The 27,264-nt window shown below is 37.0% G+C and overlaps 2 protein-coding genes across 4 annotated transcripts in view; both read left to right on the top strand.

Annotated features, from left to right (window-relative positions):
* Positions 1-8,753: 8,753 nt before the first annotated feature.
* On the top strand, positions 8,754-14,286 carry TXNDC15 (thioredoxin domain containing 15). The gene is made up of 5 exons (XM_039334874.1): positions 8,754-8,958; positions 9,458-9,939; positions 11,445-11,608; positions 11,898-12,028; positions 13,341-14,286. Exons 1-5 carry the CDS (start codon positions 8,889-8,891, stop codon positions 13,535-13,537), a joined length of 1,044 nt encoding a protein of 347 aa, XP_039190808.1. The 5' UTR covers positions 8,754-8,888; the 3' UTR covers positions 13,538-14,286.
* Positions 14,287-15,248: 962 nt separating this feature from the next.
* Positions 15,249-27,264, top strand: part of PCBD2 (pterin-4 alpha-carbinolamine dehydratase 2) — a 33,511-nt gene continuing 21,495 nt past the window's right edge. The window contains exons 1-3 of one of the 3 annotated variants that reach the window (XM_039334872.1): positions 15,272-15,405; positions 17,437-17,487; positions 21,956-22,087. In XM_039334872.1, the coding sequence (XP_039190806.1) occupies positions 17,485-17,487; positions 21,956-22,087 (135 nt within the window). In that variant the 5' untranslated portion in view covers positions 15,272-15,405; positions 17,437-17,484. Of the gene's footprint in view, positions 15,406-15,448; positions 15,803-17,436; positions 17,488-21,955; positions 22,088-27,264 lie in introns of those variants that run through there. The other 2 variants (XM_039334873.1, XM_039334871.1) reach the window with 2 other exon arrangements.

Genomic DNA, 27,264 nt, shown 5'->3' with positions numbered 1-27,264 from the left:
TACAAACAGACATAATATTATTATTGCTGTAAAACGGCAACAATAATATATGTAAAAAAACTACTCGGAACTCCACAAACACCTTAATACCAGGCCTGGAAACCAAGCAAGGTCTAAGGCAGTGTTTCCCAAACTGGCTGTGGAATTCTGGGAGTTGAAGTCCTCATGCCTTAAAATTGTCAAGTTTGGAACTTTTCCCAATTCTTCAAATCTCTCTGTACCCTAACCCACAACCTTTCATAATTATTTTTAAATAATTTTGCATTAGAAACAGATAACATCACCCCCAAATATTTTACCTTATTAACAATTTCAAAACCCGTCAAATTAACCAAAGTCTGCTTCTCCCGACTAGTCATATTTTTAGGTAGAATTTTAGTCTTATTAACATTAATCTTAAAACCCGAAACCAAACCATAATTATGAATCAACTGTAATAATTTTACTACAGAATAAGTAGGTTGCGACAAAGTGATGACCAAGTCATCCGCAAAAGCTCTTAACTTATACTCTTTTTTATTAACTTCTATTCCTTTAATTTCCTGCGACTCACGAATTTTGATCAACAATATTTCCAGTGTTAAGACAAACAGCAACGGTGATAGTGGGCAACCCTGTTGGGAAAAGTTGCAATTATCCCTTATGGGAAGAATTGCAGTGATAAAAATGAATATTCTACCCAAGTTTCTCTTTTTGTTCCAAATGATACCGATTTTGAAGAATGAGATCAATTTAACTGAGTGGCAGAAAGGCCTTAATAAATTTATTTGGGCAGGGAAAAAGCCAAGGGTTAAGTTTAAAATTATGCAAGATTTCCGTGAGAGGGGAGGACTCAAGGTGCCGAATTTGAAATTATATTATGATGCGGTGGTTTTAACATTAGTTAGTGACTGGGTAAATTTGACAAACTCTGATATACTTCACCTAGAGGGATGGAATCTACTTTTTGGGTGGCATGCCTATTTAATATTTAATAAAAAAATGGATTGGGCTTTTAAATCTCATATCTTAAGAACTTCTTTACTTAGGGTTTGGAGAAAATATTATAAAAGTGATTTTAAAGTACCATTATGGGCTAACCTTGGCATGCAATAGAAGGAATAAAAAGAGGGGTTAAAATGGATACGGTGTCTTACAGACAGTTACTTAAATGGGATGGTCAAAACTGGCAGTTAAAATCACGGGAAGAGTTAGCACAAGAAAATATTATTTATTCTTGGTTCCAATATAGGCAATTATTAGATAGATGGAAGATGGATTGTAAGGTGGGTTTTCTCAGAGAAGATGAAAATCTTATCAAGCAAGTGAAGGATCCAAGACAAACCCACATTAAGAGAATTTATGGGGTTTTAGTTGAATTGGATTCAGAAACGGAACTAATTAAAGATTGTATGATTAGATGGGCGCAGAATTTTGGCGAGCCAGTTCCATTGGATACCTGGGAAACTATTTGGGTGAGAAATGTCAAATTTACACAAGCACAGAATTTAAGGGAGAATTTTTATAAAATGTTTTATAGATGGCACCTTGATCCACAAAAAATGTCTTTTATGTACCCCGACTTACAACCTAAATGTTGGAGATGTGGTTGTATGGATGCTACTTATTATCATATTTGGTGGTCGTGTAGAGAGATAAAAGCATTTTGGATTAAGATATGGTGGAATATCCAGAGAATTTTTAAAAGGAGGGTAAAATTTACTCCACAATTATTTTTGTTAGGTATAGTTATTGATTGTGATACAAAGGAGGTTATATTGATGTTAAATTTGATTACAGCTGCGAGGCTGTTAGTAGGACAATATTGGAAGAAGGAATCTTTGCCTACATTGCAGGAATGGTTTCTTAAAGTGTCTCATTTGGCGGAAATGGCAAAGATTTCGGCTTTCTTAAAGGGACAAACGCAAGAGAAATTTCTTGCTGTTTGGGATAAATGGATAAAATTCATACAATTTAAACTTGATATAAAAAAATATTATATAGTTTTCTCATAATTTTTAATTATATATACATATATTTTTCATTTTATATTCTTTTTTTTTAAATATAAATTTTTTTTAATTTTTTTTAATTAAGCCTATATTCTGCTCTGGGAGGCCCTGGGGGGGGAAGGGGGGGTTTGGGTAGGGGTGGGGGAAGGGGGGTTTTTGTTGGGTAATGTTTGTATTTTATTTGTATATGTTGTTTTTTTGTTTCTGTATTGTCTTTTATTTTCTGTAAAATTTATAAAACTTTTTTTAAAAAAAAATAATAATTGTCAAGTTTGGGAAACACTGGTCTAAGGGACCTATGCGCTTATCTGGGGAGATGCTCTTCCCAGAGGGCAGGAGCCATGATGGAGAAGAAGTTGAAATGACCCGGAATACAAGTTGAATCTACACAAGATGAATCTACGGTTACGGTATTACTTGCTTCTCAAGCCAGACCTATGAATCCAGAAGGACCGCCAAATTGAGTAAAGGTAGTCCTCAATTACGGCAATTGGGACCGAAATTTCCATTGCTAAGCTATGGCAATCAGCAGTCCCCATTGCTATCATTAAATGAAGAGTGCAGATTGTTAAATGAGAACCTCACATGACCATGACTTGGGACTCCCTGCCAGTTTTCCACAAAGTTAGTGGGGAAGATGATTGACAGTTGCAAATCTCAGGTAGGTTACAAGCAGGTCCCAGAGCAGGTGAGTACTAAATAGGCAAAGAGGTGCTGTGGTGCACACGAGTGCACATGAGCTAAGGAGAGGCTGCTGTGGTGGTATGTGAATGCACGTGGGCAGGGGATGGCTGTAGTGTTGTAGTGTGAGCATCCTATAGCATACAAGATCCTTTATCCTATATCATACTCTGTCGGGAACTCCTCAGGAGTGGCTAGAGCAGCGGTTCTCAACCTGTGGGTCGTGACCCCATTTGGGGTCGACCGACCATTTCATGGGGGTCGCCAAACAACGCGATCCGCCATTTTTTTGTCAGGGGGTGCTGCTGCGCATGGGCGCCACCGCGCATGCGCACCGCACGGGGTGGCACCACGCATGCGCGCTGCGCAGGGGGTAGTGCATGGGGGCGCCGCCAAGCATGCGCGCCGCGCAGGGGGCGCCACCACACATGCCGCCGCGCATGCATGTTGCCGCGCATGCGCGGCGCCTGCTTATGTCCGGGGTCGCCGTATAAAAAGGTTGAGAACCACTGGGCTAGAGTGACTTGTATCCTTCTCTGCCAGCTCTCCCATTGATTTTGCATATGGAAGCCAGCAGGGAAGGTCACAAATAGCAAGTACGTGTCTGGGACACAGCAATCATCATTAAGTGTAAGTTGGTTGTCAAACACCTGTATTGTGATGCTGTGGCCATGGTTGTGTGTGTGTGTGTTATGATGCCTGGAGCTTTGTAGACTGATCGTAAGTAACATGTTGCAACTTCAAATATTCCCGGAATGAGTGATTGCTAACTGAAGTCTACCTGCACCTAGTCCCATCTGGGAAAGTGCAATTCCATCCAGAACTAAAGTTGGAAAATCCCTGGAAGCAGACAGTTCATGCCATGAACAACAAGCTACTCAATCTTATTACTTTGACAGCATCACTTAATTGGCTAGGAATTGAGATCTACAATTGGTATCATTGGCATATTGATGATACCTGACTGCATATATCCACTCCTGTGCTCGGCAGCTGGATTACAGATTTACAGAAGCCAAATGGCAACAAATATGAACAGATCCGTTACACGAATCCCTTGAGGTGCGTCCATCATTACCTGAGTGATTGTATTCTGGACCAACTGTAGTTTCTGAATGCTTTTCAAGACTAGCCCAATGTAGTTCAATAAAGATGTGACTAAGGCCTAACTTGAAGTGAGTAATAATTATCATTGCAGGAAAGTTTGTTATTGGTGTACAAGATGTTTTGGCCACAGGTGTCACCTGCTCCTCAACTTGGAGTTACACGTCCAAGGAGAATCCCAAACTGCAAACTACTGAGGAGAGTGAACAATGGAATCTCCAGGACAGCATCATGTACTTAGTTAAGATATACAACTGGATATCATCAATATGGGCATGTTAACGTCAGCACACAGGTGAAACCTGACTCCATGCCAATGTCTGATCTCATCCAGTGGTTTCATGTATAGCTGATGTTGAATAGGAGAATGTCTGGCTTTGCAGCATCTCCCTCTTAAAAATCCAAGACATAATCTCTCTCCATGATTGGAACCCTTTCTTCAGAAAAGACAACCAGTATAATAGAGTGTTTCTGCTTCTAGATCTTGGAGATGGCTTAAAAGGACATCATGACCAATGGCACTGAAAGCCACTGAAATATTAAGCAAGACCAGAAAAGTTGTACTTTTCCTATAGGTGCAGTCAATGCTGTCTCTCCGCTGATAATGGGCCTGAAACTAGACTGAACCATAACTTTCATTTCCTCCCAGGCCATCTTAGTTCTAGTCCAGTGGTTCTCAACCTTTTTATACGGCGACCCCGGTCATAAGGGCGCGCTGCGCATGCGCGCCGCCCCATGCGCATCGCCCCCATGCGCGCCACCCCCACGTGCGCCCTTGCGCGCCGCACCCCATGTGTGTCACGCCATGCACCCTGCCCCATGCGCGATGTGCATGTGTGGTAGCGCCTCATGCGTGACATGCATGTGCAGTGCCCCCATACGCGTGGCACACATGCACGGCAGCGCCCCCATGCGCGACGGCATCCCCATGCGCAGCGCGCATGCGCGGCGGCGCCCTGAGGGAAAAAATGGCGGATCGCGTTGTTTGGTGACCCCTGTAAAATGGTTGTTCGACCCCAAATGGGGTCGCGACCCAAAGGTTGAGAACCACTGTTCTAGTCCATCCAATTTCTTCACAAAAAGAAGTAATGGAGACAATAATTGCCCAGTGCAACTGTATCAAATGATGGCACACTACTGCCACTTTCAAGGAAGGGGTTATTATATAATATGCCTTTTCATAAGGACACAATTACTACTGCATCAACCCAGATCCCCATGAGCTGACTGCTGATAGCAAGCAGAAGAGGTGTTGCTGAGGTTACCTACAAATTATAATGTTCAAACTGAATATATTTAATGGATATACTTTTCTAGAAACACAAATGCACTGAGAAGATGAAGAGCAGAACATCACCTGTGGAATGTATCTTTATCACATAGCTACAAAAGGTATGATAATGCTATTTATTGAAAATTGTAGAATATAAAAAGACAGCTACCAGTTATATGTTTGAAAGTGCTAATCTTTGTTGCTATGACTTGCAAAGTAGGGAACACCTTTTAGCCGCATGATCCAATTGCTTGCTGGGAACTCTAATTCTGGACTTATTAGGAAGTAGAAAGTTCTCCCCCACCTGTATTCAATCTGAGCCAAGCACTTGGGAAAACTGCAAAATACAATTCTTGCCAAAATAGACTCTTCAAATACAATTTGGAGGAGGAGTTTTCTGTGGGAGTTTCTGCATATCAGTTGAAGTGTACCCAAAGAGCGTGCAAAGGCATTTAATGCAGAATGCTAACGCTTAGAATTACATGTAAGAGAAATTACTTATTTATTTTGCAAACAGAAAGGGATTTAGATTCCATCCTAAATGTGGCTCAGTTTCATACTCTGCAGTGGGTGGGGAACACATGAGTTGTAGCCCAATGCAACAAAAATGGAATAGATTAATAGCCATACTTCCTTAGTAGTAGTCTACTTATTGGTACTCTATAGTTGCCTTGGATTTCAATTTCTAGAAGTGAACCATCATGATAGAACTCTCAGAGTGGCAGTTAATATAAATGAAAGACAACCAATTGAGGAAAGCTGTTTAAAAGGAAATGGATCATTAGTTCATTTTAATGATAGGGGAATAGAATTAGGGAATGTCATGCCATAAACTGTGACATACTATGAATGTATGTCAAACTGCCGGCCCATGGGCTGATGCATCATAGTGAAACCGCACCCACCCCATTGCGGGCAATGGCAAAAAACTCACGATACGTAGCGACACGTCACATAACGTTGCAAGTTTGACACCCCTACACAAAATGGAGCCCCATTAAGCTCAATTGCCTTTACTTCCTAGGAATTAACCATAGGATGCTTATTTAGTAATGCTGAATTCCATGGAATTACTGTGTGGGCATGCACTCAAGGTCTTATGCACATTAAACTAGAATGTGCTTCATTATTGAAGTTTAGCCTTATTAATTTAAATTAGTACCATCACCATTTGCTGTGGATATTGGCAGTGTTGCAAAGAAAAGGTAAATGAAGTTAATGGAACTTCAGCGTGACATCATTTTGGAGCAAAAGGAAATGAAAGTATTTAAAAGTTTCTTACTAAAAAGATTCTCCAAGTTACTTATTATTTCCACAAGAAACCTAGCAATATTTGAGTGGACATATACATGTGTGTATTTTTTCTCATCTGTAATAATTAATACTCAAAGCCAACTGATGAACATTTGCAAGCAACAGTGAGATTGAATTTTGTGAGAGTAAGGAAGATGATCATGATAGAGACAAGTCAGACCTGCTGCTAAAAGAATGAGAGGAAAAACATAGCTTAAGTCCAAAACAAAGCGAAAGAATGCAGAAACTGCTCAGACAGACACTGCCCTAATTCACACGGATATATGAAGTGGAGAAAGTTCAGCACAATCAGACTTGCAAGATTCTGTTATAATAGCCATTCCCAATAAAAATATTAATGTTCCTGTGGAGTTGATTCCTGGTCTGGATTACCTAGCTGACAATTTTTTATCTAGATATAAAACCAAATTTAAATGTTCCATTTAACGAAAAACGCTGTCAGTTAAATAGTCAAAGTGCTCAATTCATAGCTCTATTTAATGTCTTAATTTAATGTCTATTTAATGTCTTAATATTAAGATGTCTTAATATGATTTTGTTATACTTATTTCATTTTCATTTCTTCATTTTTTACATATTTCAAAATTTTCTATCATTGTATGATAAGTGTTGCAGCGTTCAGACTAATGTAGCAGTCCTCAATTGTCCCTCTTGATAATTTGAGACTGAGAACTGTATTATAACATTGTGAAAACATTACTTATAGCAAAAGAGATGCTTTAAAAAATAGGTTGCACATGAATATCACCAGTTATTTTCCTATTTTTTTCTTTTATGGCACTTAGTGAAGTTTCTGCCCTGTATATTTTTGTTTTAATCAATGAAATCCAATTTTATTTTTATTTTTTCATATTAGGATAATATAGCAAACACTGATCACATCAATTTACTAAGCACTCACCCTGTATAAAGCTGGCACTGGGTTTTAAATAAGGGAAGGTTGTCAAGCACAAAGTAAATACATAGTCACACGTGGTCCCCAGCTTATGACTACAATTGAAACAATTTCCATTGCTAAGGGAAGGCAGTTAAGTGAGTCACGCCTGATTTTATGACCTTTTTTGCTATGGTTGTTGAGCAAATCACTGCAGTTGTTAACTGAATCATGCAATTATTAAGTGAATCTGGCTTCCACCATTGACTTGCTTGTCAGAAACCTGGTAGGAAGGTTGCAAATAGTGACTGCATGACCATGGGACACTGCAACCATGATAAATGCAGACTGGTTGCCAAGCATCCAGATTTGATCATGCGGCTATAGGGATGCTGTGACAATCTTAAGAACAAGGACTGATTATAAGTCACTTATTTCAGTGCTATCATAACTTTGAACTGTTGCTGAATGAACTAGTAGTTGAGAACTACTATTTCTACAAACACAGTATAATATAGTATCTCCATATCCACTTTTTATTTTTTATTTTTTTTTGTAAAAGACTAACTTTGGTATAACAAATTATTCTATGATGTAAAAACTGAGCACTGATGCCATCTGCAGTTTATAGGGTTGCAGAGTATTTTAGGATTAATTTTGAAAATATTCAAAGTTTTAGTTTTATGCTCATTATTTTAAATTAGCTTTTATTCAGTTGGGAGACTTCTGGAGGTGTGTGTTTAAATAAAGAAATGTGTGGCAACCTGTAGCAACCACCGCCAGACTTACATAATGTGAAATCACAGTTGGACGTCTTTACCATCCTTGAAAGCTATCTCTAAAAAGAGTTCTTTTTATGAGTGGCAAGAAACCAAATCACGGTGGTATAATGGTAAGTCAAAGAAAAGTATAGGTTTTCGTTAATTTTTGCTCGGGATAAGTGGGATTTAAACAAATAAGGCAACAGGACAACTTTGGTATCTACCTATGTTGATATCATAAGAAAAATACTAGGCGATCTGATCCTAGTGCTCTTCGGTATCCTGAGATACTCTTGATCAAAGCCACTTGTCTCAAATGGTAGGGACCCTGGTCTGAGCGGGGGGGGGTTGACTAGAAGACCTTCAGGGTCCCTTCCAGCTCTATTCTGATTGAAAAACGGAAGAGTAAGATCAACATGAGTAGCTACAAGAAGACGGACGAAGGGGGCTCTTAGCCAACATTTCTGCCCTCCCATCCCGCAGAGTGAATGTAAGGAACTAGATTCCCGACAGGGTTTCTAAACATTCCTTTCTCCTTAGCAAGTATAATATTAATTGGGAAAAGAAACCCTTTTCACGAGGAAAATAAGTGAATCTCAATTTTTATTAAAACTCCTTCGGGGAGGGGGGGGGAAGTACAGGCGCTTCCAAAACATTGCAGACACAACGGCACAGAACTCTACCTTGCTTCCTTCTGAGGCTACAACATCCGGGTTGCGGACAAAAGAAGAGCCAGCCCAGCACTTTCACGCTGGCGCTGCAAAACCGGAAGCGGAAGTACAAACGGAGGGCCTCATTTGGTGGATAGGTCCCTTTCGCTGGGTGCTTTACCGGTGTTTGGGGGGCGTGGGACGGAGGAGAACGGCCGGTCCCCCTCCCTTGCGAGGAGGATGCTCTTGTCCTCGCGCGGGTGGGGGCGGCACCTCGGCGTGGTCTGGCTGCTCGCGTTCCTTGTGGCAGGTGAGGAGAGGGTTCGGTTGCCATGGCAATGCTGGGTGATGGGGAAGGAGCGTATAGCCAGGAGGAAAGAGCTGCTTTTAGACGCGCTTGCCGGTTCCGGTGGCCTCTTTGTTTCCTGGGAGTTCCCCCCCCCCCCGACGTGAGTGGGGAACGAGGCAAAGGAGCCCCTCCTGCTGCTTTCCGAAGTATGATGCAGATAGGGCGAACCAGATAGCAAAAAATTATTCTGCTCGCAATCTAGTAATGCACCATATCACAAAGAGTTTTCAGAAGTGTGCATTTCCGTGGTTTTCAGGTTGCCTCGTTCTTCTCTCTTCTGAAATAAAGGCTATTTGCATTTCTGATGTTAAAGAGAATAAAGCAAGGCAAAAGTGTCTAATCAGATTCTCACTTTGAGCAAATTAAGGATGTGTGGTTAGGCTGCATGAAATTTTAAATGATGTGAATTTCTCTATAGTATATACCTACACCCATGTATGCATGTATGTGTATTTTGTAGCAGAAACAGATGAAACATCTGACCTGCTGTCAAAAGAGTTAAGTGAAACTTCCCTACCATTAAATCAGGAAAGCAGTTCTGCCCATTCAAGCAGCGATGGACATAGAGAATCTGTACAGTACAGGACTGCAGAAATTGCTGATGCTATGATGAGTAGTAGCCTTCTTGCCGACCATCATGTCGTATTGTCAGTTATTCCAAGTGACACAAAGAAGTCACATCTCTCTGAAGCAGACACTGGTACTTGTGATGCAGCAGCAGATGGTGAATGCAGTACGAATAACATGGCATCTGTATCTCAACAAGTGTCGCATGCACAAGAGCCAATAATACATCCACCAGTAGTGTTGGAAGCAGTGCATCCTTCATCAGCAGAGGACTCAAATAACACAGATGGTACGAAAACCCCAAAAGTGAACTGTGAAGAAAGAAACATTACAGGAATGACAAATTTCACATTACAAATTTTGAATATTTCCCAGGTAAGTGACAAGTATTCTGATGTATTTCTCCTTAAGTTAAAAGTTGGCAATTGTTTAGGTGCAACTAAAATAGGGTCTGGGTAGGACTACAGCTGTGTTCCTTAACATTGGCAGGTTTAAGATGTATGGACTTCAACTTCCAGTATTCTTCATTGCTGGCTGGGGGATTCTAGAGATGAAGTCCACACATCTTAAAGTGGCCACAGTTGAGAAACACTAGACTAGAGTAAAAAATGTGTCTGCTTATGCTATTACAGTACTTACTTGTTTTATTTGCATGCTGTTGAATCTGTTTTATTCAAGTGTAATGGAACGACAGTATTCTATTAAGAGAAGGAGCTAATGAACTGGATTGAGGAATTGACTTCACATAACAAACTGAAATGGTTATTCAATTAATCCCTATTTGGGTTGAATAAAACATTGAGCAATAGGCTAACCACATAACCTGTTTTTTTTTAACTAAGTCATAAAAAAATAATCAATTTTAAAAGTAGTCCACAAGACGTAATGTTAATGCAGTCCTTGGATTTTTAGCTTAGACAGATAAGTATGTTAATTGAGCTAAGTCTTCTAATTTTGTATATAAATATATATTTTTCATTTTTTTTACTGTCAGCATTCTACAGAGCACAATGCTGTGCAACTTGAGAGGTGTAACCAAGTAAAGTGATTCTGACACTAAAGATGTTGGATTCTATTTTGTTTTTTTAAAAAACTTTTTTCATCAAATCTGAAGATTGGTATTTCAACTGATGCCAATGTTAATCTCTTAGGAATGCATTGTTGTTCCTAATATTGTTAAGAAAAAAAAATGTCTATGAAGGATAGCACTTATTTCATAGAATGCTTAATTGAGATATCAGAACAAGTTTAGTTATTTCTGAAAAATTATTACATTAATGGAAGATAAAGATGTGAATTACAGCTTGTTCAATAGGTGAATGTCATCTGAAATATTGGAAACAATGTAATTCTGCTTACTGGTTGCTATTCTAAAGGCATTTGGTTGCCTTCTCTGTGAACAGACTACTGGATTTAGATAGCTTTTAATTTGATACAGCACACTTTTTTTATGTTCCATTATTTGGATTTAAGGAATGTGGACTTCCTGTTATGTGTTTACTCTTGAAAACTATTGTCAAAATCAAACTATCACAAGATTTTATGGAGTTGATTGTGTCTATGTTCTTGCAGGAAACTATTCAATAACTGATATTTAAAATATTTAATAAACTGGCTGGCCAGTATGCATGTTTACTTTGGAAATTAGGAAATTAAAGCTCTCAAATTCATTCTACCTGTCATCATGAGAATATGTGGTCGCTAAAAGTTGACAATGACTTAATGATATGTAATTATCATAATTCATACTGTGGTTACTGTTCGAGTTTGAAACATGTTTTATAATGGAACGGCTAGTTAGAGCTTTCATGTAGAGACACTTCATTGCTTTTCTGAGTAGAACTTGTTTTTTAAAATTAAATTTTCAATCTCTATTTTAGGATTTAATGGAATTTTTAAATCCAAATGGCAGTGACTGCACCTTGGTCTTATTTTATACCCCTTGGTGTCGTTTTTCAGCCAATTTGGCTCCTCATTTTAATTGTCTGCCACGAGTGTTTCCAACACTACATTTCTTGGCCTTGGATGCCTCCCAACATAGCAGGTAAATTTTATTATTTTCTGAATTATAATTGTTAAGTTTATTTTATACATTCATAATGTGTGTTTACAATAGTAATAATGTAATGTAATGTAATAAAGTATTAATAACACGTAAGGGCAGAGAATACTTTCTGACTATCCACTGCTCTCTACTCCAGGACCTTCATTTTGTGTGTGGTATGTGTTACATAGTGGTTCTGGTTTAATGAAGAGTAACTGAGAGTTAGTTTTTATAAATTTAAATGAGAAATTTGTTTAGCAACATTTATTCTTCTAATTTACTCTTGCAGTTTATCAACTCGGTTTGGAACTGTGGCTGTTCCTAACATCCTCCTTTTTCAAGGTGCTAAGCCAATGGCAAGATTTAACCATACAGATCGAACTCTGGAAACACTGAAAGCATTTATTGTTAATCAGACTGGTAAGATGAACTATGAATCTGTAGAATTCATAGCTTGATATAGCCCTGTCTAACTCTAGTAAATATTTATTTTATTAACTCCAGGAACATTGTTTTGCCTCCAGTTAGGAAGGTACTAGAAAGCAGTTTCATCATTGATCAAGACGTGAAATTTTGGATGAATACAAAATAAGGTTGCAGTCCTAGCTAGACAAATAATATTCTGCTTCTGACAATTTGGGTTCTGCTGAGGATCTTGACATCCTGTCATTTGTTTCTCAGTAGCCTTATTTGGATAATATAACCATACCCTGGCTTCAAGGGTCAATGTTAATATCATACTCTAATATGGATATTAGTTATGTATATATATTTCAGTTCCTCTGTGATAGTAGGAGTTATTGTTTATGATTCTTTGCATTATTTTGGGATTGAATTGTGGTGGTTAGAATGTAGTACTGCAGGCTACTTCTCCTGACTGCCAGCTGCCTGCAGTTCGGCAGTTTGATTCTCATCGGCTCAAGGTTGACTCAGCCTTCCATCCTTCCGAGGCTGGTAAAATGAGGACCCAGATTGTTGGGGGCCATATGCTGACTCTGTAAACCGCTTAGCGAAGGCTGTAAAGCACTGTGAAGCGATGTATAACTCTAAGTGCATATTCATTGAAAGTGAATGCAAGAAAGGGTTTTTTGTTTTGTTTTTTTGTAGCTATTTCTCTTCCTGTTAGCAAGAAAGAAACCAGGTTTTCTTAGCTTTCCTTTATCCACAATAGAGGGTAAAGCTACTTCTATCTCTACATGCTGTAGCAAATAATTGGGAAAGCTAAGATAGAAATAAACTTACCAAAAGAAGCAGTATATTTTATCAGGAGTGTTTTAAATAAATAAATAAAATATTTTTCTTCATTGCCTCTTGAAGGAGAGAAGAAATCAAGGCACTATCTCCTTTACTGATATGTTTTTAGACTAAGATGTTTGCCTGTTTATTTGTGTCATCTTCGCCTGGTAATATGAAGAGATAAAACAGGCTAATCAACTATTATGAAATTATAAAAAGACAAGCTTATTTGAGGCTGCAAGAGTTCTTAATGAATGAAATGGAAATAGAGCAGCCCACAAAGAATCAAATATGTGATATTAATAGTTTTATTGGAAATATATTTTTACTTCAGTGAATAAAATTTAAAGTAAAATAAACATCTTAGCAGATGATAATTAGTATGCTACAGTCTAAATTTCAAACTAGAAAATGGAAGTTTATATACGCAAATAGCTAAGTATGATTTAGAATGCTTTATTTTGCATCAAAATAATAATTGGATATTTCATTTCAGGAATACAACCTAAGTCTGATGTGGTGGTGAGCGTGGAAGACCATGTTGGTCCCCTGCCTAGCACACTGAGTAAAGGAATAGATTGGCTCCTCTTATTTTCTTTATTGTTTCTTATCAGTTTCATCATGTATGCTACTATTCGGACAGAGAGCATCCGTTGGTTAATACCTGGTCAAGATCAGGAGCATCAGGAGTGATATGTGATTTGAGGACTATTTGCTTTCAGAATAAGTTGATAAACTTGTGAATTCTTCATATCTTGTGAACTGGAGTCCTGTTATGTTTATCGCATATTAAAAATGGCACAATATCATTCATAAGAAATTTCTTAACATACAACAATGAACACTGTAATTGGTTAACTAAATGGTGATGGGACAGCTTTACCCTATAGAATCTATACTCTGCAGACTCCACTTTTAATGAAAAATAATATATATATTTAAAAAGTGGCCTGATAATCTTGATAGAATATTGTAGAAATTCTCACAAATCTGTAGACTGTAGAATGAAAATAATAGATTTAAATGTTAATTGGATTTAGAAACAATCTATCCTCAGCTTTAATGAGGTAGATTTTTTGAAAATTCAGTGCCATTTGATAAATATATAAATACTGACATTTTCACATCTGCGCTTTGATCACAGCATTTGATTAAAATGGTTAGAATTAAGAAAACATTTAACAGGTCCTAATCTTCATGTCATTTATACTGGAAACTGAGACATAGTTTACTGTTTTAAAAGGACATAAAACAATGTTACAATAGATTGGAAAGAGGAGATATAATTTCATGCCTGATAGTGTGATATTTAAATTAAATATGGGTGTAAATATATGTATAATTTCATGGGCACCACCTTTTTAATGGTATTTTTTTTGTTTTGGTGTTTGTGTTTGTAAGAATTTGAATCAACAGAAATTAAAAGTACAATCTTTAACGTGGATAGTGATGGCATTGTGGCTACATTAAATAGAGCTGGATCTTTAGAGCTGTTATAATAAAGCCATTCATGGTAGAATATTTCAACTTTTAAAAGCTTCATTGAAAAGATAGCATAAGAGAACAATATAAAATACCACAAATGCGCAGGACACATAGAAAACAGAATCAAAAGTGGATCAAGATCTGGAAGAAATAATACAGACATACCTTATTGTCCTTTTGCATTGATGACTGAAGTGCTGTTTACTCACAGCTGACTATTTTTGTACACAGACTACAGATCATGAGCTGCTTTTTAAAGTGATTACTGTCTCCTTGAACTCCTTCAGGGAATGTCTATGAAGATTCTCAGACATCCAGGTCATAGTTATCCCAAAGGTGCTTTTAAGTACTTTCTTATTTTTCTTATAAGACTTTCCCTTCTCATCCAAGAAGCTTTTTCAGAGCTGAAAAAGGCCAATTACCTGTGAAAAAGCACCTTAGGGATCCTTCGGAGAATACCGGGTTTCCTAATTCAGCAGCATTTAGTACAAACAGAGCAGAGAGTACTAGATATATTAACACTTTCCTTGCTCAGACAATACTACTCATCCTTTTCTACGGTAGAAAAGGAAAGATTTGATTTCTTTCCTTGCGAGTTCACTAAAAGCGCCACCTGTAGCTGCCGCCGCCTGGGGTGACAAATGGGTGGGGAAGGTGCCTACTCTGATCCCTCGTCCCAATTAGTGTAAGAACTTTTCACTCTCTACTGAGAATACGCAGCCCATTTCGGGCATCCGGGAAAGGCTCAAGCCAAGCTCTTTCCCTCGGGCAGAACCAGGGACCGCCACGCCCTTGGAACCCAGCCTGAGATGATGGACTTGCGCCTGCTATCAAAGGGCTGCGCAGGTCGAGGAGCGCTGGTGCGGGATCGCGGCGAGAGGCTCCCCCTGGCGGCCGCCACGGTTTTGGGGCAGCCGCGGCGCAGGCGCTCGCTGGAGGGGGCGGAGATGCCCGTCTGAGCCATGCTGATCCCCTGCGGGTCAGGATTGGGGCGGCTTCTGCTGCTGCTGCGAGGGGGCCTGGTGGCTGTGGGAGGCCGGGACTGCGGTGGCGGCCGGAGCAACTTCTCAGCTATGGTGAGCGGCTGAGCCGCAAAGGAGCAATCCTCGGAACGATTTGACAGATGGGGGAGAAGGGGTCAGCATAAAATGTGGCCCGGTGACCTTTATTCATATTGGTTTGCTTTCTTTGAAGCTCTTAACTGCGGTTTTAAGCGCTTACAAGGACAATTTAGGGAAAACCGACTTGGAAATCCGGGTTTGGGCCTCTCGGCTCTTTTTTTTGAGAGGCTCAAAGGGAATGTTAAATGTGCCTCGCACGTGTAATTCGAAGATCCAAGTTTGCAATTGGCGCTTTCCCTTTTTCGTCTTGACTTAACGATCTTCCTTACAGGAAGCTCTTTGCATTAAACCTGGGTCTGGCTGGGACTGCTTCGGATTCGGGGCAGGAGGATCCTATATCTAAATACAGGAAGTAGGTGGCTCAATTACCCTTAAGAATTATCTTACCAGCTTAATTCTTAGATCGGCTTTCAGGTTCTGCTCCTATGCCTCCTGATGAAACGATTCAGAGTCGTTGGGGAGCGAGCAGAGTACAAATTTAATAAATAGTACTAATAATTTAGGTATGTTCACCAGTTAACTATAAATAGGCAGGACAAAAATACCATCTTCATAAAGTCTTTTTGTGCTGTTGTATGGCTCAGTATTTCTCTGCTTAGTAAATGATTGATCTTGCAACAGCTTTCATAGGGATAATCATTGTTGCAGCAAAAGATATTGGAGTATCTTAAATGAACACATTTATTATGAATGATTTAGTGGAAAATAGAGAGAAAATTACGATTTTAAAATAACTTAAATGCCAGATTGGTTTTTTTTTTCCCTTATGGATTTTGTACATTGGTTAATGAAGGCTTGTACTAAACAGCAGACTAGTATTACAGGCATTACTACTACCTGTATCTGTGGCTTCTCATCTGTAATGGGCAATTTTCCTATAATCAAGTGACTACCAATTGCTTTGCTTATTATGGCAAGTTAGGTATAATAATAGCTGGTTAGGCAAATAGAAATCTGTTCTACTTTGGGAAACTAATGAGATTTCTTTTTACATAGTGATCTAGTGCTTGTTTATACAAAATGAAATCCCACTCAGAACTAATTCCCAAGTAAGCATCTGTGGCAGTGCACACAATTTGCAACCTAGTAAGTGCTAAAAACTCCCAATGTATTTCAGAATAAAATTATCTAAAAGTAACCTTCATATGTTATATTCATTCTTATGAATCACGTCTTTAAGAGTTTGCTTGTTAATGGATGGAGCCTTCTCACATATGGCCATATAATTTGCTTATTCATCTAAAATATTATTTGGATAATATAATGTAATCAAGATAGATTTTTTTGTTCATTCAGTATATTGTTCCTTGTCTGTTACACACACACACACACACACACACACACACACACACTTTATGCAATTGCTTCATCAGACATCCTGAGAGGAAGATTGTGTATTAAATAATATGATCAATTGGAATGCTCACAGCTCCAGCTTTTGGAGCAGCTGAATAGAAATGGCGAAGTTGCGATATGACACTGTTTGCGTATTAATGGCCCAATAGTTACTTTAAGTAACCTTGAATTCAGGAACAGATTGCAAGCCTGTGTGTATTCATCTGGCAAACAAGAAGTGTATTAGTTTTGAAATTCAAGAATGAAGATCAGGCATGCATTCTACAGCAGACATTGAAGTAATGACAATGTAGGAAGCTATTAATAATAGTACATAATAGCTAATGTATAAAACCAAGAATCTCTAATACATTTTCTTAGATATATTCTCAGTGTGTGAGTCTAAGGCTTGCAAATTGGTGGTTCTTAACTAGAGACTCATAGGTTATTTGATCTGTTAATCTGAGTTACATACGGATATTTCAAACTCAAAAACTTGATTTTGCTGTATATCATATACCAGATTATTCTTAAAAAGGAAATACTGCTTATTTCACATTTTGAAAAATATATTTTAATAATTTCTAAAAATATATAGGAGAAAACTTTCAGATAAGCATAGACCCAAAATAGTTTGACATGGTTTTTCAGGAAAGAACTACTAAAAAGAAAACGGGAATTGTACAACATTAAAACGGAATGGTGAGTGGACTTTGAAATGTCAACAGTTAACAAAAAGCCATGATTTGTGATCTGTGATTGCATCCTACCACATAACTGGTTAAAGGTGGTAAGTAAATAAAAGTAGACATTTGAAGTCATGTAAGAAAAATAAAATATTTCCCTGGGCCAATCGATTCTATCTCCATTATCAGTTACTCATGTAGAATTAGTAGTTAATATTAAATGGCATGCAGACAATACAGTATGTCTGGAAAAATTAAAGAGAGACAATGGCCATATCTTCCTTTCCAAATTCTTTCTACATTTTTAACAATTTATTATCATTATTTTGTCTGAAGGTGATAATGTGTAATATTATTTATTTGCAGGAAAAATACATGGACCACAGATAGTCCTCTACTTATGATTGGTTGCTTAGCAAACATTTGGAGTTATGGCAGACACCCCCTCCCCCCAAAAAAGCTGTTTAGAATCCGATCCTGAAGTTATGGTTGCTGCAGAATCCCCTTATGACCGACTGCTTATCTCCCTCCACCCACTGGATCCCTGCAGGCCTACCTACTTAGGCTCCACTTCATCGTTCTCACTTTTTTAAGAACTCTGGAGTTAGAGTTAGGGAAAGGGGACAAGCCACAGAACACCTTGTTTTGCTTCCCTAATGAAGCTTCACAGCATTCCATAGTGTTGCAAAATGCTGCAGAGCTCATGTTAGGGAATATTCCGGAATCAGATGCTATTTTCTTAGTGGCCACATTTCAGTGTGGCTGCCTCCAGGATTGCGCCACCCAGCTCAGCAAGGAGTGGTCTGTCCACTTTTCTTAACCTGACCTCAAGCTCCAGAGGTCTTAGAGAGAAGATGGATGTGGGGCCTATTGGATGGGAGGCTCCAAGGTCCCTTCCAACTTGACTATTATTATTATTATTAGTAGTATTAGTATTATTAAATATATCTTTTTAAATTGATTCATGCTGAAGTCCCATCCACCAGTAAATAATTGCAAATATAAATGTGGGATATCGACATTATATAATTAATAAAAGTATGATTGATTATTAATTACTATAAATATCTTTTCAGTAAGGCTAAAGAATTTACTTGATATATAATTATGTCAACTGCTGCTTTCTTTATTGTTATATTATTTACATGATTTCTAATTTTTGTCTATATAATTATGTCATATTTATATTTAAGATGTCTATTATTTCTTGTTTAGAATGTTTAAATTCTACCTCACCTTGAATAAGTATTTACATTTGAAATATAGTGTCACCTAGTGGACAAAATAGTCTTTGTGTATAACAAATGTAATTATTCAAATTCATAGGATTGATGTTTCAAAAAGTGTCCACTTTACATACATATCTGAAGTTTCAATTGAATTTCAGGGATTTATGATATTTAATCTGATTTATTTGAAATGTTTGTTTGAATGCCAGATTGTCCTGAAGAAGTGCTCTTAGTTTTTTCCTTTGAGGAAATTGGTTGATAGAAAGTTTATTTACTGTTTAGTGTTTATAAACTGTAGAAATAGAAAGTAGTGAATTATGTAAAATGAAATGTTAAAAACAAATCAGTATACATATTAAATCAAACTTTGAAGCAAGACTACTCCAGACATCCTTCTTAAATCATTTTTAAATTCATGGTTGAATTTAAATCTAGTTTATCATTTTATTTTTAACTACATTAAATAATCTAGTCCATTTTTCAAAATTAGATTGATTTCAAAAGATTCTTCTGTAATATAGGAACTTAGATTTGTTTTTTTTTCTTGGTTTCTAACATAGTTTTATTTACTTCCACTCAGAAGTAAACTCCAGCAGATCCACTCTCTCTTTCTCTGTGAATTGCAGACTATGAGTTCTGCCACTCCATAATTCCATCCTATATGTAAAACATCCCTGAAGATATTCATGTATGTTTATAATCATTTTTTTTATTCTGGCAAGGATACTTAATATTCTTTTTGCCAACAAATTATTCTTTGCAAATGGTTTTTGCCAAGGATGTACAAAGAATGCTTTCAGGTTTCCAGCTACCTAGTAGCTGAGAAAAAAATGGCAGCTCAACTGCCTATATTTTTCTTTCAAATTTTACATGTTGGCAACATTCATGGTTTTCACATTTAGACAACAACATCTGCTGTTTTAGCACCAGGCTTCTGGAGAACAGAAAATCTACGATTATATAGAAATGTGCAGGGGCATTATATTGGAATGCCACCTAAAATGCACAAACTTTGTTCATCATTCTAACTTCAATAAATGTGTCTTGTGGATCATCCAGATATAAGGATTTGGATAAGTCTATATGGGGTTGTGTTCATCACTGTTCTTGTTAATGAAGAATATACATCCCCTGACTGATACAGTAAATATTATGTATTAAAAGATTTGAAGGGAATGTTAAGAGAGTGCTTGGGCCAGTTTTGTGGAATTCTTAAGACTCTTTGAAAAAAATCTTGGCAGTTTATATTGTTCATTGCATCTGGTTAAAAAAAAAGTTTAAATTTTTAGGTATCTCCAAACTTGATTAGGAGAAAAATGAGAAATAAAGCAGGATGATGGGCAGTCTGTCCAATCAGAAAACAGATGCCTATAGATAGCTTTGTGGGTTCACCTACAATGTTTGCTAGAAAAGGGACAGAGAAAACTTAATTTTAAAAACCTGCCAAGAAAACATAGTATTTTAGATTTTACTCTGTATTAATATACATTTGGAGAGGTACAGTCAGCAGGTGGTGTCAAGCTGCAGAGATTGGATATTCCAGAATGTGATAAACTGCCAAGAGAGAAATAGTTGTAAATCTGCCTCTAATATGCAGATGTGTAAAAACCATCCATACAGATGAAACAGCCAGATTTTAAAGGTCTCTGCTTACCTAAAATATAATATGAAGGCATGTGTTTGTCAGAGCAGAATATGCTGCATTATGTATAAGATTGTTTTCTCATTTTAAAAATAACTTTCATTTTTGTCCCACTGGAGCCATAGCAAAATAACCTGAACCAAGAAATCACCTCACCAGACAATGTTCTCTTTTTAACTTTTTACAAATCTATTCTTCCTTTCTAATAATTCAATTTCTTTGTTCTTTTTCCAGAATTATCTCTCTCAAGCTTTATTAATTCAGAGTCCTTAAGGGGCTTTGGGAGATCTCCTTCTTTAGGGAGGTTTCCCTCAAAAAAATAAGTTTTTCAAATTTCAGAGGTCTCTCTGAATATGCCTTTTAGTTTTACATGGATGTTGTTGTTTGTTTATATAAGGGCAGGGATTTCCCCTGTATTTGACTTTATATTGTTAATTGCTTATATTTCAGTATTACAATGACATGAGAATAAAGGGACATAAAACAGCCTAGCTACCACTAAATTTCATCCAGCGTTTCTCAGTTAAATCAATGTCCAAGCTTATTTTGCCAAGTAATAGTACAGTAATAATTTTGCTTCTTAGACATTCATTGAGCATCCTGAAATAGCTGAGAATTCTGTCAGTTGAGCTTTTTTTTTTAAACTCATGTTTAATTAAGAAAAAGAGTTTACCAAACATAGTATTAGTAGTATTTAGGGCTTCTGCAAAAGTAATTTTTTAGTCCCTCTTTGTTTTTCTTTGCTAGTCCAGAAAATGTACCTTTCAAAATAAGATTTTCAAAATAAAATTATTGGACACAATTAGATTAGCATTACTCTAAATTTAACATTGTTTATATTATTCTCCCCAGAGTTGTTTTGGATAATGAGATGGGCCGCATATAAATTTAATAAATAAATTAGGAGAAGGAGCTATGGTTTTTAATTATGGTTAAAAGATCAGAGAGATTAAACCTTATAAAAGAATAGTATGTTTAGCATTGTACTGAGATGAAGTAGCTTTTATCAATGAAAATGTGGGTGATAATATTATATCCTTAACGTGTCCCAAGAACTCTATTGTTGGTCCACCAAATGAATTAAAAGATCTTGAAATTAATTTTAGTGTTAAGCATATATAAAAATAAAACTATATTTGAGTGATTAAAAGTCACTATTAGTAAAACTGAAGACATTTTTATTTCTTATTCGGTGTTCAGATTTCAAGAGCATGCTTCCCTTCTGTTGGAAGTAATGTAAAAGTATTTTCAATTCTAATGGATTATATTTGCTAATTATACAACAGCATCTGTTCCCATCTCCTCTTTTCTAGGACAATGCAAACTTACCACGTGCCCCGTTTACTCAAATGCAAACATCAATTATGTTTGTTTTCTACTTAAGATGCTGCCTAAGAGTTTAGATGCTACTTAACTTCATATTCTAAATATAATGAATCCATATATGACTTTAAGGGAGGGAGCAGAATCAACCTGTACAATTCTATTTGTGAAGACACAGCCAGTAATGTTTGCAAATATTTAATACAATGTGATCTTTTTAGTCTAATAATTATCTGTATGTTTAACTTGTATTTATGATGCATTTTTTCCCTCGTTCTTTGCCATCATAGTCTTCACAATCTAGCTGGTTGAGCACGGAAGAAAGGAACCAAGCTTTGTATGATCTTAAAGCTGCTGGCTGGTCTGAACTCACTGAAAGAGATGCTATATTCAGAGAATTCATATTCAAAACTTTTAATCAGGTAAATACCATTAATTAATAATATTCTTGATTTAAAGGAAATACATTTGTCTTGATTCTCCCTTGTACTTGAAAAAAACCTTACGCTACCAGACTCTGTTATTTAGAGTTTTACAACTTTATGATGAATGATGATGATTTTTCTTTAAAAATATGAAAAGTGATACATTTTTTAAAGGATGATAAAACTTTGTACTGAATAAGACCCAACCTATTTATATTTGACTGAAACTTTAAAGTTTAATTGCTATAATTGTTCTTCAGAAATTAAACTGTATTTTTTCAAATGTTGAAAATGTCAAAAGTTTACGACCTTGTGGGGCTTCATTACTAGCTGTCTGGGTCCACATGTGGCTTGTGGGCTGAGGGTTGGACAATTCTGATTTAATTTAAAATGCTAATGAAGAGTCTTTAAATTGACAAGTTAGTGGATTGCAGAACTTCTAATCTTCATTTAAAGACTGAATAATATTAATTAATGGTATTTAAAACCAGAACTGGAGAGACTTATATTCACACCTAAATTCAAGAATGTATGGATATTTTTTATTTGGAAAGCTAGAATACTTTATGTTTTAATTTTATGTATCTGCACAAAATGATCATATTCACTTACTCTAATGTTCTCTTTGATAATTTGTCTAAATGCTCATTTAGTTCAGACATGAGTCTTGTCTGTTAATTCATGCTTGTTTTACTTCAGGGGTCCCCAACCCCCGGTCCATGGACCAGTCCTGGGCTGCAGCATGCCAGCAACCAGTCCGCACAAACAAGGAAAGCCCCATGCACAGGATGCAGGCAGCACACAAAACCACACCCCCTCCAGTCCACAGAAAAAACTCTCTCCACGTAACCGGTCCCCGATGCCCAAAAGGTTGGGGACCTGTGTTCTGCTCGACCATATCATTGTACCTTTAGAAAAAACAGCATTGAGTAGGCACTGTTATAGGTATATAGAATTTTCTGGTAAATTCTAAGAATATTAATTTTCATCTTTAGTTGTGATCCTTAAAACAGCCTACCTGCTAAGTCAGATTTGTACTCTCCATTACTGTATATTACATATGAATGGAATTTGAAATTGAGAGCACCTGGTTTCTCCTATCATGTCAAGCATGAATGATATTAACAGTGGCTTGTTGAAGAAACCATAGTGATTTGGTTTATACACAAATCACCCTGTATCTTGTTTTATAGACTGCATTGCATTAGTTTGACATGTGGGTATATTCAGAAATAATTTGCCTAAAGCTATCTAGTGAGCTTAGGATAAAGGCTACATAAGCATCTGTTCCTAACCAGGATGATGTCAATATGATAAAACGTGTTGTGAGCTCCCCCTTTTGTACTTGAATTGCAGCATCACTTGCATGTGCAGAAGGGATGGAGTGTGCACTGCAACATCTTAACACATCCTGTCACCTTCTCAAATTTCCCCCTACTATGGGTGCCTGTGGAAAGCAAGGTTTGGGGACTTCCTGATTCATTTACTTGGCATGTTAGCGCAATGCAAAGAGGTCTGTGTTTATTGACATTACAGATGAAAATATATCAATTAAAAACTAGTTCTATTTTTATGGAATTCATTGTTCTCAAGTAATTAATTTAATTAGCACCGGTAAATTCATGAAGAATTAGGATGTCAGTGGCTACTAGTTCTGATATTTGTTTGCTACTTCTGGAATCAGTGGAGCATGTGTTAAATGCTACCTGCAAGGAAAGTAGTAAAAAAAAATGGGATATCGTTTTTTTCATCAATTTTTGGTGAACTTTTGGAAAACATCTGATTAACCCTTGTAGTACAAAGATTGTTGGACCAGAAGAGTCTGGCCTAATCCATATTAGGAAAGGTGACTGGTAGAAAGTTGAAAATATAGTTTTGTTTCGTTTCTTAGATGGAAAAATGGAAGCAAATTGTTCTTACGGTTGTTGTTGTTGTTAATTGCGAAGTCGTGTCCGACCCATCGCGACCCCATGGACAACTTCCTCCAGGTCTTCCTGTCCTCTACCATCTTCTGGAGTCCATTTAAATTCACACCTACTGCTTCAGTGACTCCATCCAGCCATCTCATTCTCTGTCGTCCCCTTCTTCTATTGCCCTCAATCTTTCCCAGCATTAGGCTCTTCTCCAGTGAATCCTTCCTTCTCATTAGGTGGCCAAAGTACTTGAGTTTCAACTTCAGGATCTGGCCTTCTAAAGAGCAGTCGGGGTTGATCTCTTCTAGGACTGACCGGTTTGAACGCCTTGCAGTCCAAGGGACTCTCCTGTTCTTATGGTTAGCATTTTAAAAAGCCTTTTTCTTCAGAAAGGAGAAAAAAACAGGAAAATAAAATATATCATGTTCCTTAGTTCATATAATATAGCTCTGCATTGGCAATTATGTAATATGAATATAAGTTGAGGGCACTGTCCGTTAGAGATCTTTTCAATCTGTATTTTATAAAACATTACGCTTGTCAACATTACAGTAAAAATTTGGCAGTGCAGCATCCATTAATCCTACTCTGAGATGAGAAATTAAATAGGGAGTTGAAATGTGAGTGTATTATATACAGGTAGTCCTTGACCTAAGACTACAATTGAGCCCCAAATTTCCACTGCTAAGCAAGACAATTGTTAAGTGAATTTTGTCTCATTTTATGACCTTTCTTGCCACAGTTGTTAATTGTGAATTGCTGCAGTTGTAAACTTAGTAATGCAGTTGTTAAGTGAATCTAGCTTTCCGATTGACTTTCTTTGTCAGAAGGTTGCATAAGATGATCACATAATCTTGGGACACTGCTACCGTCATAAATAAATGCCAATTGCCAGGCCTCCAAATTTTGATCATATGACCACTGGAATGCTGCAAAAGTCGTAAGTTAAAAACGGTCATAAATCCCTATTTTTGTTCCATTGTAACTTTAAATAATCACAAAACCACTGGTTTTAAGTCAAGGACTTAAATATTAAGATAATTCTCTGGTCCTGAGAGGTATCCGTGGGCACCATGGTGGCATCATATGGGGAATCTCACATAGAAATCAAAAGTTTTCTAAGTCTTTTTCTAGACTAGGAAAGATGTGTATTTCTAAATGTTTATAGAGATAAGGCTACTCTTTTACTATTTATATATTTATATCCTTCAGGTCACTCCTGTTTATTTTGAACCTCAGCCTACCTTTTGAAAATAACTTCATTACTTAACTGAATATCCTCTCAAAAAGAATTCCCTTTAGAATAATACATTTGACTGGAGGTATTTCCCCCCCCCATTTTTTCCTATTTTGCATTTCTTCTTATTTTTGAACTTGTTATACTTTTATTTTATTAAAACATAGAAGATATAATCGTAGGGCTGGAAGGGTCTTCTGGTCCAACCCCCTGCTCAAGGCAGGAGACCTGTTGAAAAATCCTAATAAGAACAATAATAATAATAATAAAAATTCTACACTCAAAGTTGTATTCACAAATCTAAGAGAGACCCTAGCAAATCAATTCTGAAAAATCGGAAAACCAAAAAGAAAGCACCCCTCCCGCCCCCAATTCAGACTTCAACAAGAACCACATTGAATATGGGGCCTGTCACTCACTCACTCACTCACTCACTGTCATAATATTCTTCTGGCTTTTTTAGGTGGGATTATAAAGTGTATAGTTGAAAGGTCAAAGACATGATATTCCTTATTTTTGTATGCTCTTAGGAAGTTTCCTTCTTTCTGCTGTATGATCAGCTGGGTTTCCTGTTTATGTTGGCCAAATGGCAATAAAAGAGACAAGGATATTTAGAAAGAAGCTCATGTTGAAGAATTACAGGACTGGCTGGAGTACTTGAAAGCTGTTTACAAAACTACTATGTTTATTAAATAAAGACTTCAAGCTAAATACTTGATTTAGCTTTCTGTGTAACTTTTCAAGCTCTGATATCTAAAAGTGAGAAAGTAAACTCTACATGGGTATCAGGACTGCATCTAATATCTAAAACTGGGACATCTTTTCAAGGTTGCTAGCTTGACTGTTAAAATGCACAATTGTGTTACATATGTGTATATGTGTACTATATATTCAAGGCAGTCGTGGCTCCTGACAACTGGCTTGAGAAGCCTGTTCAGTTTTCTTGCAACATTTTCAGAAATGGCTTTTCACTGCCTTCTTCCTAGGGCTGGGAGAGAGGGACTGGCCCAAAGTCAAATAGCAGGCTTCATGCCTTAAAGTAGGGCTAGAACTCAGAGTCTTCTGATTTCTGGTCTGGTGCTTTTAACTATTACATCAACTAGCTCTTTTTTTAAAATAAAAAAACAAGTTTAGGGAAAGAAGATAGCTTGTAGATTCCTAATAAAATAGAACAAAAAAATACCTATATAGAATTCTGCTTAAGTGAATAGGAATTTCTGGAAGGGTAGATTTTTTTTTTAAGATTGTTGGCTTCATCTGCAGTTATTTAAAAATCCTGAAATGGTAGTCAATGTTCTATGACACTTATTCATGACATGATATAAAACGTGTACTACATATAGTGCCTTGGTACCAAATCATATATTTTTAAGGATTGAAATTTCATAGTTATTAAATTCATACATCCAAAATAGATCTAAAATATACTAGTTTCTCTGGGTTATCTGCATTCAATAACTTAATATCCTATCTAGCTTATATGACAAGAAATGCCTAATGATTCATAGCAACATTGCACTCCTCTAATTACCAGAAACAATATCCCTGCAAATTATACCTACTACTTAAGTGGTAATAACCAACACAACTTTCCTGAATACCTTTCTCACCCTAGGAGAGGAGCTGTTCCAAAGAGAAGCCATTATAGAGAATACTTGTTTCCAAAAGCCCAGTTGGGTTACAACATGTCCTCTTTGCTAGATTATATTTGGTGAGCAGTTTCTACTTGGAGCAAACGGTCTCAAATATATCCATGTTCCATGCCATAAAGGTCTTTATAGGTAATAATCAGAACTTCATGTTTCACTCAGGCCACCAGTGCAGCTCTTGCAGTAGAAATATTATATGACGTTAATGGCTCCCATTATCTGAGGGTCCGCTTCCAAGTATTTTAAGAGCACCCTCGGTGAAGTAAGATAGAATAGTCTAGTCATGAGGTGACAAATACACGAGTGACTCTTAATAGTGACATCTGGGCCAGGCAATATTGCAACTAGCAGGGCAGCTAAAACTAGTGAAGTCTT

The sequence above is a fragment of the Crotalus tigris genome, unplaced genomic scaffold, assembly GCF_016545835.1.
Source record: "Crotalus tigris isolate CLP2741 ecotype Arizona unplaced genomic scaffold, ASM1654583v1 scf7180000017638.2057652, whole genome shotgun sequence".
In the NCBI taxonomy this organism is placed as follows: Eukaryota; Metazoa; Chordata; class Lepidosauria; order Squamata; family Viperidae; genus Crotalus; species Crotalus tigris.
This window is presented reverse-complemented; position numbering and strand designations above follow the sequence as displayed.